Source organism: Alternaria ethzedia, assembly GCF_023757985.1.
Source record: "Alternaria ethzedia strain BMP 0044 chromosome Unknown scaffold_1, whole genome shotgun sequence".
NCBI classification, from domain to species: domain Eukaryota; kingdom Fungi; phylum Ascomycota; class Dothideomycetes; order Pleosporales; family Pleosporaceae; genus Alternaria; species Alternaria ethzedia.
The window spans coordinates 1,016,584-1,030,124 of record NW_026056194.1 but is presented as its reverse complement, the minus strand read 5'-3'; the positions used below and the strand labels follow the sequence as shown (position 1 = coordinate 1,030,124).

Genomic DNA, 13,541 nt, shown 5'->3' with positions numbered 1-13,541 from the left:
TCTGATAAAGAATTCAAGGTTGATGTATAAGTATCGAGTGGGTCGTAGATGCGCATGCCCGTGTAATGCCCCCCCGCGCCTGCATTACGTCATCGTGCATACTTCAAAAGCGCGACCTAGCATCATCGCTATAGCATCGAGACTTCCGATTATATCTTTTGATACCAGACACCTCATCTCCACTCCAATCAAGAGCTGAAGTACGCTTAGTTCGCAAACATGTCACCCCCAAGCGATCGTAAAAGCATATTACAAAATCTCCGCTCGCAGATCGACAATGGCAAGATCATTGTTGGCGCGGGCGCTGGCATCGGACTGAGCGCGAAATTTATCGAAGCCGGTGGCGGTGACCTCATCATCATATACAACAGCGGAAGATACCGAATGGCAGGCCGCGGGTCGCTGGCTGGTTTGATGCCATATGGAAACGCTAATGATGTGGTTCTGGAAATGGTATGCTAGATGCAACAAACAGGTGCTCCCAGTTAGCGGCTAACAATCTCAGGCAGGCGAAGTTCTTCCCATAGTCAAATCCACGCCGGTACTAGCAGGAGTATGCGCTACCGACCCGTTCCGTGACATGTCTCGCTTCTTGAAGCAACTCAAAGACCTTGGCTTCGCCGGCATCCAAAACTTTCCGACTGTTGGATTGATCGACGGATCTTTTCGGCAGAATCTTGAAGAGACGGGAATGTCTTACGACGCCGAAGTGGAAGTCATGAAGATGGCGCGAGAAATGGACCTCCTAACGACGCCGTATGTGTTCAATGTGGAAGAGGCGAAAAAGATGGCCAATGCAGGCGCCGATATCTTGGTCGCTCATATGGGACTTACGACGAGCGGAAGTATCGGGGCGAGCAGTGGGAAGAGCTTAGATGATTGCGTTAAGTTGATCCAGGAGATACGCGATACTGCAACAGGTATCAAGGAAGACGTCATCATCTTATGTCACGGCGGCCCTATCGCAAAGCCAGAGGATGCGGAGTATGTGATCAGTCGAACGAAGGGCGTACATGGTTTCTATGGCGCAAGCTCTATGGAGCGCTTGCCAGTTGAAGACGCGATAACCAATATCACCAGAACGTTCAAGGGACTGAAGCCTGGGTCCTCTGCATAGCCTAGTAATGGGGAAATGCATTCGTTATTTTGTGGTTGTGTATCTACAATGTATACCGGAAGTCGGGATGGCGATCGCCAAGTTTACCTGAGTCGATCTGTCGGATTCGTTCCTCGATAGACATTACCTCTCTCTTCTTATTAATGCCGCGCAAAGTGAAGTACATGAGAGCGTAGCCACATGCCGCGATTGTGATCGTTGTGATGGAGACCGCGTGACCAATCACATAACGACCATCGTCATTCGTAATACGGTAGATCTGGCCGGCCATGATACCCGCCGAGTTACCGATCGTTTGTTGCAGTCCTATGGCGGTGGCGCGCTTGAAGTATCCCGCATTGCTGTTGATCACCCAGGTAACGTTCAACCCCACGACACAGTAGATGCCAGTAGCAGTGACAAAGGTCGCAAAGTACAGCACCCCAGTCGAGGACATGGAGACACCCAGCATCATGGCATAACCAATTGAGGTAACTAACGCCAAAGGGACCATGAAGAACGCTCGACGGTTGAAGTAATCCGAGCAGAAAGCGACGAAAAGATATACTACCGAGGCCCAGATGTACACGGGTACGGTGAGGAGCTGAGTGCGAATGCTAGAGTATCCAAATCCACGAATGATGACGGGGAGAAATGTCGAGAAGCCGAAGGAGCAGGTATTGGCGCAGAATTGGCAAGCAGAGCTGAGCCATACTTTGGGATCGCGGAAAGCAAGCTTTACTTCCGACTTGTCCAAGGCATCTGTTGTCATCGACTTGCCCTGGTACAATCGTTCGTTCTCGTGTCGGGCGCGAAGCAGAGCCTTTTCGTCTTCGTTCAACCACCACGCGGTCTCGAAATTGTCAGGTAGTAGGAAGATGGTAGCAACACCGACGATGATGGAGATGAGACCCTCCACCAAAAATAGCCAGCGCCAACCAGCTAGTCCTTTTGCGCCATGGAGATTTGTGAGACCGTACGCCAGTAGCCCGCCGAATGCACCGCTTAGTGCAGATGCAACAAAGAGATACGACACCCTCCGCGCTTGCTCCAGAGGCTTGTAGTACATACTCAGGTACAAAGTCAAGCATGGAAACAGGCCGGATTCGAAGGCACCGAGGAGCAGGCGGGTAGCGATGAGAGAGGCGTAGTTCTCGATGAAAGCAGCCCCGATAATGACAGCGCTCCAGCCGATGATGAATGTTGGGATTAGGCGGGATGGTCGCAGCTTCTTCAACAATATAGAGGCTGGAACCTCGAAGGCGATATAGGTGACGTAGAAGAGCGTTACGGCAACGTTGAGACGGTTGCCGGTGAGTCCCAGATCCTCGTTCATGCCTGCGATGGCAGCATTTCCTGAGCGCTATCAGCAAATGACCTTGTAAATTATTATTGCGAGATGTGTGTACCGATGTTGGACCGGTCGAGGTAGGCCACCTGAAGCACACTTGTTAGGCTCGTTGTAGTGGATGAGAGTTTGTATGCATACCAGAAACACCAATACCATCATCGGAGATAAAATGAGGTCCAGTTTGCGAATGAGCTGTTGATCTTAGTTAGCACGTGATACCCAGTGTTGCGTGCATTGCTTGTACCTTCTTCTCAGCGACTGGATCAATATGAATCTCTTCGCTAGCGCCAATTTGGGTATCCTTCTCGTGAACTGAGCCATCAAAGGTCTTATCATCCGGGGTTGGATGCGACATGGTGTCGGTGGTGTCGTCTTCCGCGGCTAGACGAGACGGAAAGCTCATGATACAGACTTGCGATCCAAACCAGACCCATCTGCCCTAACATATACCTTATACCGTTCATCTTGACCTGGGACAACATTATTGCCGATCGGTGCCTAAGGAATTGTCCGACGCGGGAAGATAGCGAGCCCTGCTAAAGTGGGCATGATACGCATGGAGGATGCGCTAGGAACATTGGCAGGCAGGCGTCCGATAGAGATACTATCGGCTAAATCCCAGCGTTATCGGGAATCATCAACATGACGGAGACGCGATACGAGGGAGAGATGGACAGAGGTGACGAAGGTCCGTCAGCGAAGAAGAGGAAGAGAGGTCGACAAGCGAAGAGCTGTGTCGCGTGCCATCGTCGGAAGCAAAAGGTGCGTATGACGTAAGCAGTCGCTCCGAGCTTCGCGGCGCGATAACGCGTTGTGATGACGACCCTCCAACCCAGCCATCTTCGCAGTGCTTCCGTTATGAACGATTGCAATCATTCCACGAGCAATGCTCAATACATCGGATAGATAGCTGATGGCCTACGCAGTGCGACGGAGAGCTGCCATGCTTCAACTGCAGCAGACGCGACGTTGCCTCCAGCTGCACGTACAGCGACGAGGCTGAAGCCCGTCGTCGGCAAACTTCACGTGTCGCCGCTATCCCTCTGAATGATGATATATCGTCAGAGAATCCCACAGGTACGTTTCTATCGGCGCTGGCGTTCACGCAGCAGAACGCGAGAGCCTTGTCGACACGCTCGTTGCAAAGATTGGTGCTAATGTTACCGCGAAGACACACGGGCCACTTCCACGCGTGCGAGAAACTCGCCCGAACCCAGAGACGCACAAGTCGGTAATCTCTTCCGCAGTCGAGATGCCCCATCCTTTTTCGGCTCATCCTACTTCGGACCTCAAGCTGCAGCGAAAATAATCGAAGAGCCCGCACCAGATCTTTCCTCCGGCATACGGCATGCTGCAGCCTCGGCGCAATCTTTCCGCGATGTTGGAGGCCCTTTTTCGCAAATCTGGGATCTCCTAGGTTTGCTGCCGCGCAACAAGGCCAGCGTCGATCGCCTCGTACATGTCTTCCTCGACGAGCTGAATTGGACCATAGACGCCATCCATCCCCAGTCCTTCAAACTCAAGTATGACGAGTTCTGGGAGCGTAAATTCGGCTTCGATGACTATGCATCTATCGATCTGAGATGGCTGGCATTGTTATTCATTGTCCTTGCGTACGGTGTTTTCCTCGACTGCCCCCATCCAAAGAATGGCGAAGTGCAACGGGAGCTTCAAGAGACATCACTACGCTTCTACTGGGCAGCAAGACGCGCTATAGTCATTGCACCAACATTCTACGGAGAGTCGACAGATCTTGTTCGTGCCGGTCTTCTGGTCACAAGTTATCTGATCCATTTGCGAAGAGTACCGGAAGCTTGGCTTACGACCAGTTTTGCCATGCGTATGGCCCAAGCACAAGGCATGCATATCGATGGCGAACGTTGGCGTCTCTCGCGTAAAGAGACCGAAACCCGAAGGCGTTTGTGGAGCCATCTTTACACCTTGGATAAGACCATCGCGCTTGCCATCGGTCGTCCCTTCGCCATAGTTGACCAGCAATGTCTCGTCAAGAGAGCCACCAACGTTTGGTTGGACGACCAACCGGACGAGGACACGTCCGCCATTCCAGAACTACCAATGTCTGAGCCGACTCTGAGCGTTTACAATTTTCTCGCACACGATCTGGCAAAGATTATCGGCAGCATTCAAGAGCGTTGCTTTGGTCTCTTTACCGTTTCGTACGACACCGTCATTTCGCTAGACCATGAGATTATCGACTGGGAGGCAAGGTTACCAGACTACTATCATCTGAAAACCCCAGTTACTTCTATGGATAGCACGCACCCCTTCCTTTACTGGAACCGCTTGCATCTCCACTCCATGTACCACTTCGCCCGCGTCACGCTTCATCGACCGTACTTGCTGCGTCAAAGTATCACCAATCGCTTCAGATATAGTCACGATGCGTGCATATCGTCGGCATGCGCAGACCTGGCCATGCGCATCGATTACTTCCAACAGCCATTGAATGACCGTCTGAAGTGGACTTTGGGTCCACACCACCTCTTCAACAGTGCTTTAGTCCTCGGGATAATTGCTGTCAAAGACCCACACTCGCCTAAATGTCGCGCGATACTAGAGGACCTCTCCGCATATTGTGAGATGCAAAGAGCTGATATCTGGCTCAATGAGTTCGCGCTAGCTGAGGTCAAAATCATTGAACTCTGCATCAAGAAAGCAAATCAGTTTCGTGCTAGTCGTACCGAAACACGTCCCAACACAGCAGACAATGCGCCACCCACCGTGCATGGTGCCAATACCATCGACCTGACATCACCTTATACGGAAGATAGCTCGGCAACGGTGCCAGATCTGCCGGCGATAGGTGCAGGTGGGCCCTTCCAATGGCATGCGCCTCCATGGGGTGACCCATCTTTCACCACCTTGTTTGAGCCAACCGATCTACAACACTGGGAGAATGTACTGGATAACATCACACAAGAGCAGATGCTGTTCGGCTTCCAATAGCACATCACGCTATGTAGACACTGCCGACCCCGTCAATTGTGCAACCATGGTTTTGGCATATCTCGTTGCTCTCTAAGGAGATGGTACTGTTTCACTTGTATGTCATGTAGCCTCGCTGTCGGTATATACCCTAAGCTTCCTCATAAGCTACGGGTGTAACCAGACTTCCCATACCATGACTCATTACAATCCTCAGATCATCTCCCGGTTTGAGCCATACCTTCGGCACCTTGCTCACACCGATTCCATGCGGCGTACCCGTCATGATTACAGTACCTGGCTCCAGCGTCGTTCCCTGGCTCAGATATGCCACTATTTCTGGTATGCTGAAGATCATATCGTTCGCCAGCGAATATTGCATAGTCTCGCCGTTGAGTACCGTCTTCAGCTCAATGTCGCCTGGGTTTGGTATCGAAGACGCCGATACCAAGCATGGCCCCAGTGGCGCGAAGCCATCGAAGCCCTTGCCGAACCCCCATTGCGCTCCGTTAAACTGATGGACTCGCGCGGTTACGTCATTCGAACATGTGTAGCCCAGCACGTAATCCATCGCATCTTCTTTACTCACGTTCTTGGCTAGCTTCCCGATGACAACCGCAAGCTCGGCTTCGTAATCGGCCTGGCCATCTGTCGCCTGATGTGGAATGACCAAAGGTGCGTTTGGCGAACCGAGGCATGTTGAAGGCTTGAAGAAGAGAGTTGGGTGGTCGGGAAGGTCCAAGTTCATCTCTTTGGCATGTTTCCGATAATTCAGGCCTATACAGCGGATCGTTCCAACTTCGGCTTTTGAAAGCGGTGGCAATAGTCTTGATATCGTGTAGGTCACTAGTGTTGGCTGGGTGTCCACGGAGAGTACGGTCGACCCGGTGAACACGCGGACTTTTACTTCTGATCCTGAAGTAAGGGCTGCGCCGACTGCGACGTATTAGCAACAACGGGCAATAAAGACAAAAGATCGACATACCATCCAATTCGGCATCAATGGGCTCGCCGATGTGCTCAGCACCGTCCTCGCTCGCGACAAACCGCACTAAACGACTCCAACTCTATGCAGCGTCAGCAGAGCTCTTTGACTATTTCCATTGATTGCCTACCGTCCTAATACCACTTGCGATATCTATAGACCCCATGCTTTCAAATTTTGAGAAAACGATCGATAGGACTTTGGGAAATCGTTCAACGAGGTATTTCGTGCCTGGCTCTTGGATACTTATCCCCTTTTAGTTCGCAGTGCAACAGTTGGTCTCATTACGACGGCATGCATCTCCGCTGCTTATCGATCGGGAATTGATGGAGAGGCCGACACCCCTGCTCGAGCGGGCCATTACCCCACCACTCATACGCGCGATGTCGGGTAACGTTATCGGAGGCGTTCTTTCCCGGTTGACAAGCAAACCAAACGAATAGCCGTTGAGCTGCAAGCCTATTGGAGCCGTACCACGACGAAATGACGATGCGACAACAGCACTGCAAATCTTTCCGAGACGGAAAACGATATACAATTATTTGCGATACTTGCTACAACGATGCTGAAATAGTCAGACGGGGACTCTTCCTCTACTCCAGGCTTCACTTCTCTGTGCCTTCTCAACCTTCAACACTGCTTCCGTAAAGCCTTTTGGGTATCCTTCTCCTTTTTCCTTGCCCTGGCATCCGAATTAAGCCTTTCCTGCTGCACGTGCGGTGGACGGGCATAGGTCTGCTCGTACTGTCCACGTAGTGGCTCCATTATCGCAGCATTGCCTACTTGGCCCATCATACCCAGATCCATCATTGATCGTGAGTTGAACTCATCAATGCGACGTTCACCAGGCGGCACATTCGCTAGGCTCGTGTCAATTGGTCCAAAATTACTGCGTCGGTTCAGATCGACGTTGATCCGACGAGGTGTTGGGGGTGTCACCGTCATGGAATCCGGTGAGCCCATCGTTGGTCCTTGGGTCGGATTCATGCCAGGAAAATGCACTGGTTGCTGCACCCACCCAGATGCCTCCTCTTGTTCGCCAAGCATACGCCTCGTCATCGGATTCCGGCTGCGAGGAGGCGGTGGTGGTCGCGATGGTGCTACACATGCAGAAGGACTTGCCAGCTCCAAAGGCTTTGGAGGAACAGGAGGAGGCTGCTTGCGAATATCCAGCGGCTGAGGGCGCAATTCGGAAGCGCACCGGAAACTATCCATCGAGCTTCTCACCCTCGATTGACAGACACTAGGCGGAGTCACGGCATTACCGTTCACGTCCGAGATCTGGGACACAGTCGATTGATCCAGCGACATTGACCTCGACGGTATCGTTGCTGTCAGCGGAGGTGACGTCACCGACCGCTGCGATGTAGATGGTCGAGGAGTGGCGACCTCTTCACTCTGCTGTCCGGGCATCTCTGATTGCAGCGACCTTGCAGTTTCAGGTGTGCTCAAGCCCGAGCGCGTTGGGTCTGCATTCACGACGTGCAGACGCTGTCTCGCAGGCCAGGGACTGGCGATAGTACCCACGTCGTCATGAGCTAGGGAAACAGGAAAATGGTCAATTTCCCTCGCTTCGTTGTTCACAGCATTTCCAGCTGATTTGGAAGACCTGGCAGGAAATATCTTCCTCTTGTTCTTCCAAAGGTTGCTTGTCGCTTGAGCTACACCGTTCAAGTAAAGTCCTGCCCCTTTCTGCTCAAAAGCTTTCATGCCCTTGTTAGTCTGCCGGCCCTTATTTAAGACTTGCTTCAATAAATTCTGGGAAGGCTTGGGCTCTTCGGGAAAGTTGTTGATGACCACACTGACCGGACCGTTGAATATGTTCGTCATTGGGTCCTGCCGCAAGCCAGACGAGATCACGTCCGACGAACTGACAGCATCGGCGGCAGTAGCTGGCTCTGGGTGCTCAGCAGCAACGGAAGTAGCGTGCTGAGATCTTGCAACAGGTTTACGCGCAACACTCCCCTGAGACGTGCGAGACGACGGTGGTCGAATAGCAGATGAAGCTTCGCTTGAATCTGTAGATGACGATACGGGTGTGAGCGGACGAGGTTTTGGTTCTTCCCGCTGGTAGCTATCTCGGTCCCGATGATTCCAGAGATCGGAGAGAGTGACCTGTGGTCTTGCTTGGCGCGGCGGTGGCTGCGTTTCCTGGGCTGTGAAGAACGTCCCTCCGGATGAAACCGTATCCGGTCGACTCGGTACACCACTTGCTTGCGATGATGGCGGGTATGCGCCAGAGAACGATTCGCTTCGCATAGACACAATGCTGGATCCCCTGTTACCCAACGGGCGTCGAGACACAACACTTTCTTGCACAGGCGTCTCAGAGAATACTCTCGCCTCGCTGCGAGGTGCTCTACTGCTCGCGTACGAAGGGGGGTATGCTCCTGGAAGTAAGGGCGTCCCAGCGATGGGCCTTGAATCCAGCACCGTACTAGCAGCCGCCGAACCGGTCTGGGAAGGAGACGGAGGATAAGCGCCGGGATATCGAGGAGGCTCTTCGCTGGGCTGCGACTCGTTCGGGACATCGTGGGGTGCCTCAAACGACTCCACTCTCCGCGCAGAGTTCTCTTCTATCGTCTGATACGACGGTGGACGGCCTGAGGAGACCGATCGGATGGACGATCTGCTTCTTTCGGAGGCCGGTGGCGTAGGAATTCCGCCCAGCGGGTGTAAAAGCATCGCACCCACCCTGTTGTAATCCATCGTGTGTGTGGCGACGGTACGGCCAGGGATTTGGGCTCGGGAATGTGTCGCTGATCGCAGACTTGGCGGTCGCGATGCAGATGCCTCTGAGATCGGTGTCAAAGGCCGATAGAGTATATTCGGATTGTCAATGGCCTCCTGAGCGTCGGCCACACTCCTTTGTTCCTGCTCAGTGACTGGACCCGGGGGGTAGGACGCCATGGCCCCCAACACTGGGAGGTCTTCTGGATGCTGGGTAGCCGATGGCTCGCCTGATGGTGCAGAAGTTTGTCCTTGCTCGTTTACGCAGCGTAGCATATCCTCTCGAAGTTGCCCGACCTGTGCAACTTCACGAGAATGCTCTGCGTCTTGACTCTGGCTTATCGCCATCTGCAGCTGCTCTTCTTCACTCAGGCCGCGCAAACTGTATGCCTCCTGAAGGCGCGCAGATTCTTGTTCATAATGCTGCTGCTCAGTCTCGGCAGCCACTTTGCTCTCGACGATGGCCTGATCCAAGGCCTCTTGGCGTAATCGTGCATCTTGAGCCCGAGCACGCTCATCTTTCAGAGACTGTAGTTCAGCTTTGCGAGTAGCTTCACGTTCTTGATCAGCGGCTAGTGCTTCACGCCCCGACTGCCTTTGAGCTTCGAGAAGGCGTTGTTGGTCCGCCTCTGCATCTGCATTGCGTCTCCGATCCGCCTCCTCTGCCTCTACCTGGCTGATGGACAGCGCAACAAAAGTATGCTCGCGTTCTTGATCGGCAGCTCGTGCTTCGAGCTCCGACTGTCTTTGAGCCTCGAGAAGGCGTTGTTGATCCGCCTCCGCGTCTGTATTGCGTCTCTGGGCCGCGTCTTCTGCTTCTATCCGGCTAATGTCGAGCGCAACAAGAATCTCCTCGTCCTCCGCCTCGAATTGTCTTGTGACCCTAGCGCTCGTTGGACGCGGTGGTACCCCGATTCCCGCGGAAGCTCGACTTGCTTCAAGGGCACGATTCAGATCTTGTTCTTCCCTCATCTGAGCATCGGCCGCGACCCAGGCCATGTCTTCCGGACCGTACTCTTCGTTCAAGTTGGACATTGCGACGGTCGGAGTTTGGCCTTGTGGTCGCGCGATACGGGCAGAGTCCGCCGGGTCGGCGCAGTCTTTTAGGCGCTTGTCGGAAGATGTGAGGGCGGGACGATGTGCGAGGAGAGCGGTAGTCGCGGTACAGCCGGTGAAACCAAGACTTTGAGAGCGCTGGTGGGTGTAAGGGTGGAGGGGAGCCAAGGTCCTTGAGTGTAAGAGACGGGCTATTTATCAGTAGACGAAGCACCCTCTGGGTGCCCGTGCTCACTTGCATCTCCTGAACGGGCCCATGGCGAGGTGATATAATTTTCGCAACGTCATAGCAGCTCTGGAGAGCCTGCAATGACAGACGCTGGCCATGCGTGGTCATAGCATTTTCCGGACAGTGAGGCAGGGAGCTCACTTGGCGTGAAGACCACTGGAAGAACCCCGAACATCGTAACCGATAAGTGATTTGAAAGCTTGGACTACCATATACTGTTGTATTGTATATACTGACGAAGAGGGTGGGCCGACTCAACCGTTGATGCGAAGTCGTAGCGCGAACATATAGCATACGAAACATCACTTTCCCCGCCCAAAGAGGTTTGTGTGTCGGCACATTCGTTGCTGTTTGCATACGCGCTTGTATTTGGTGTTTGGCGTAGGACTCTTTCCGCTGACGCCGTTGCTCTGTTTGCGCGACCACTCCTCGTCCTCAGTCGCTAGTATTTAATCGCTCTCAAATTTGGTATTTGTCGCAATTCGACTGGGTATGATGTCCAGAATTAGTCCACCAGCTATAATCCACATCCTGTAGTCAACACGTCCACGACTTGCTTTCGGAACTCAATCATGCCTTCGACTGGATCTTCGTAGTGCCAAGTAAGACACTTTGACACGACTTGCGCGTAAGCCTTTCCCATCTCTCTCTCGATTTCGGTACTGTTGGCCCAATCTAATATCGCATTGTGTATACGATTAAAGAGATCCTGCTGCTGTACTATGTCGAATATCGGAAACTTCTCTATGCGGCGGGCGAAGACTTTCGCCATCGTCCGCCATAGTCCAAGCTCTAGAAGAACCACGCCCAGTGAGTAGATCTCGTGCTCGTTGGAATATTCTGAAGATGGTCGGCCAAAACGGTCATGGTGGCGGTACAGGTTCGGCTCCAACGGGAAGTGCGTAGCCTCGAGGGGTTGGAGGACACCCCAGCCAACAAAGAAGGGAGACAACTCGAGATCGTTAAACGATCTTGGCAGCATTACGATACTGCGCGACTGTACGTTCCCGTGAACCCAACCGGAGGCATGCGACTCGAGTAGTGTGCTTGTAAGCGCTCTTGCGATGAGAAAGCGACTTCCTATTGAGGGTCTCGCGGTCGGACCCTTCGAGATCATGTCATACAAAGACGGTGGGTTTGATGCCCAAGGATGGCTTTGCGGAGCGCGGTAGATGATCAGACTCTTTCTGTTCAGTGGATCATCGATGAAACCCATACAGCTTAATGTATGCAGCTGGTAGCCGTTCTGGGCGTCACTCTTGACAGATACGTCAGTCTGATGAGGAGCCTGTAGCAACCACGTCAAATGACACATGTACTCAGCAGGCGTCTCGTCGTCCGATCGCGTTTCAACAAGAACGTCGACTTCATCTCCACCGTCATCGTATATCGTCTTGATAAGGCCATGCGATGGCTGCCCAGTGCTAATCGTTTCTCTGAGCGCGCCAACGAGCGCAGTATAGTCGCCCGAAGGTTCTGCACCTGCTCGATGCTGGCGTTCGAGTTGTTCTGCCACGCCAAGGATAGCAGCCTGCCTGGAATTACCGAATTCTGGATCCGGAGGTCCGATGCCAAGGAAGACAATTTCCAGAGTTTGACGAAGCCGATGTGTCCATTGCAAGCAATTCAAGGTGAGTGTGGCCATCTCCTCTTCTCCGAACAATGCTTTGTATAGCCCTGGCCGCGCCTTTTCTCGCCAGAGTTGCGAGCGTTCTCTCATTTCGTCTCTCCAGCTCTTCTTTTCATGCTGAACATCTAGTGACGCAGCGCGACCGCGCTTCAGATCCTCAATGCTTTTCTGCCCCGCACCGGGGGTGGGACTCTTGCCGATGTACCTCCATGCCTCCCGGTGCGCGGCTAGAGACTTGTTGAGCGAGTAAAGAGAGTGCTCTACATCACTTGGTAAGATACGATGTAAACGACTGTCGCGTAAAACTCCGGTTAAGTCGCTGAAGCAGACATTCGAAAACACATCCAGGAACACAAGCGTCTCGTTCAAAAAGTTCGTTGTATTCGTTACGCCGCTTGTGTCTTTCGTGACGTCGCGGACAAAGATCAAAGTTGCGCAAATGACTACAGCGACGTTAGCATCGTGAATCTAACCCCATTGTCTCCTGTTCCGTGTTTGAGAGCAGACAAACGATTAGTCAAGACCTTTTTAGTTCAGCCATCTCTTGCACAATGTCGTGAAATACACGAAGCTTAGAACGTGGTAGGTTGTTGATCGAGGCGTTCAAGCGATTATTGACGGTTACACGTACGGTGAAGGAGTTCGAGAGATGCGCTGACATGGTCCATAGCGTCCTCTCGTGTTTGAATGGCGTCGCAAACTGCCCAACAAAGTTTGGCCTCAATCGCCGCTGATAGAATGCAATGAAGTCGCAGGATGTGAGAAGTGCATTAGCGGCGCAAGCTGTCACGAGGGTGAGCGAACGGCAGTGCGGCGTCCCATCGTCGCGCTAAGCCACCACGCGGGCGCGTTGCACCCAGCTAAGATTGAGTTACCCCGCCGCCGCATAGCTGTTACGAACGACTACGAAACGTGATGGGCAGAATCCTGACGTGATTTGACGAAAACAAGTAGAAGGAGACGAGAAGCTGGAAGGGAAGTGGGAAGATTGGCAGCTATCCAAGGTCGGGCGCGCGTTCGCGATGGGGACGTCATTGCCCGGGCACAGTTTCGAAGACACTAAACTCACCTGGGCAGTATGTGCGGACTTGACGGGACATTCGCATTTGCGTCGCGTCTTCTCTTCTCACGATCGTCAGTTTGCAAGATGCAAGATAGTCCACTTATATGGTTTGGATTAAGTACATAGTCATTCTACACTACCTTGGTACCCGCCAAACAGACAGCACGTGACTGACGTCATCGATCGCGCGAGATGTGCGGGCCCCTTCCCTCTCGACCTATGTTCTCACGATACCAGGAGACCACCTTACGAAGAGGTCTTCATAAGCTCAACATCTACGCGGCTTCTATCCTACGATATGGTGGCTGTATATCATCTGGTTAAATGCCCATGATGTCACGTGGTATTTTCAAGACGTCCATCTCGATTAGAAACCGAAATTAGTACTCCTCCGTTTGCCGCGTTTCGCGCTGTACACGTCTCCAGTACTCGGTCTACTGGGTTTGCTTCTGTTC

The 13,541-nt window shown here is 52.8% G+C and overlaps 6 protein-coding genes across 6 annotated transcripts; 2 read left to right on the top strand and 4 right to left on the bottom strand.

The window, feature by feature from the left end:
* Positions 1-219: 219 nt before the first annotated feature.
* J4E87_000336 (uncharacterized protein) lies at positions 220-1,117 on the top strand (the record flags this gene model as incomplete). The annotated part of the gene is made up of 2 exons (XM_049371994.1): positions 220-453; positions 506-1,117. 2 exons carry the CDS (start codon positions 220-222, stop codon positions 1,115-1,117), a joined length of 846 nt encoding a protein of 281 aa, XP_049238128.1.
* Positions 1,118-1,160: 43 nt separating this feature from the next.
* J4E87_000335 (uncharacterized protein) lies at positions 1,161-2,802 on the bottom strand (the record flags this gene model as incomplete). The annotated part of the gene is made up of 4 exons (XM_049371993.1): positions 1,161-2,452; positions 2,506-2,533; positions 2,586-2,639; positions 2,692-2,802. 4 exons carry the CDS (start codon positions 2,800-2,802, stop codon positions 1,161-1,163), a joined length of 1,485 nt encoding a protein of 494 aa, XP_049238127.1.
* A 287-nt stretch (positions 2,803-3,089) lies between these two features.
* J4E87_000334 (uncharacterized protein) lies at positions 3,090-5,414 on the top strand (the record flags this gene model as incomplete). Its single annotated transcript, XM_049371992.1, has 3 exons — positions 3,090-3,209; positions 3,374-3,524; positions 3,619-5,414. The coding sequence occupies 3 exons, from the start codon at positions 3,090-3,092 to the stop codon at positions 5,412-5,414; spliced, it is 2,067 nt and encodes a 688-aa protein (XP_049238126.1).
* A 130-nt stretch (positions 5,415-5,544) lies between these two features.
* On the bottom strand, positions 5,545-6,544 carry J4E87_000333 (uncharacterized protein; the record flags this gene model as incomplete). The annotated part of the gene is made up of 3 exons (XM_049371991.1): positions 5,545-6,329; positions 6,379-6,460; positions 6,509-6,544. 3 exons carry the CDS (start codon positions 6,542-6,544, stop codon positions 5,545-5,547), a joined length of 903 nt encoding a protein of 300 aa, XP_049238125.1.
* A 464-nt stretch (positions 6,545-7,008) lies between these two features.
* On the bottom strand, positions 7,009-10,143 carry J4E87_000332 (uncharacterized protein; the record flags this gene model as incomplete). The annotated part of the gene is made up of 1 exon (XM_049371990.1): positions 7,009-10,143. The coding sequence occupies one exon, from the start codon at positions 10,141-10,143 to the stop codon at positions 7,009-7,011; it is 3,135 nt and encodes a 1,044-aa protein (XP_049238124.1).
* A 767-nt stretch (positions 10,144-10,910) lies between these two features.
* J4E87_000331 (uncharacterized protein) lies at positions 10,911-12,691 on the bottom strand (the record flags this gene model as incomplete). The annotated part of the gene is made up of 2 exons (XM_049371989.1): positions 10,911-12,466; positions 12,655-12,691. The coding sequence occupies 2 exons, from the start codon at positions 12,689-12,691 to the stop codon at positions 10,911-10,913; spliced, it is 1,593 nt and encodes a 530-aa protein (XP_049238123.1).
* Positions 12,692-13,541: the final 850 nt, after the last annotated feature.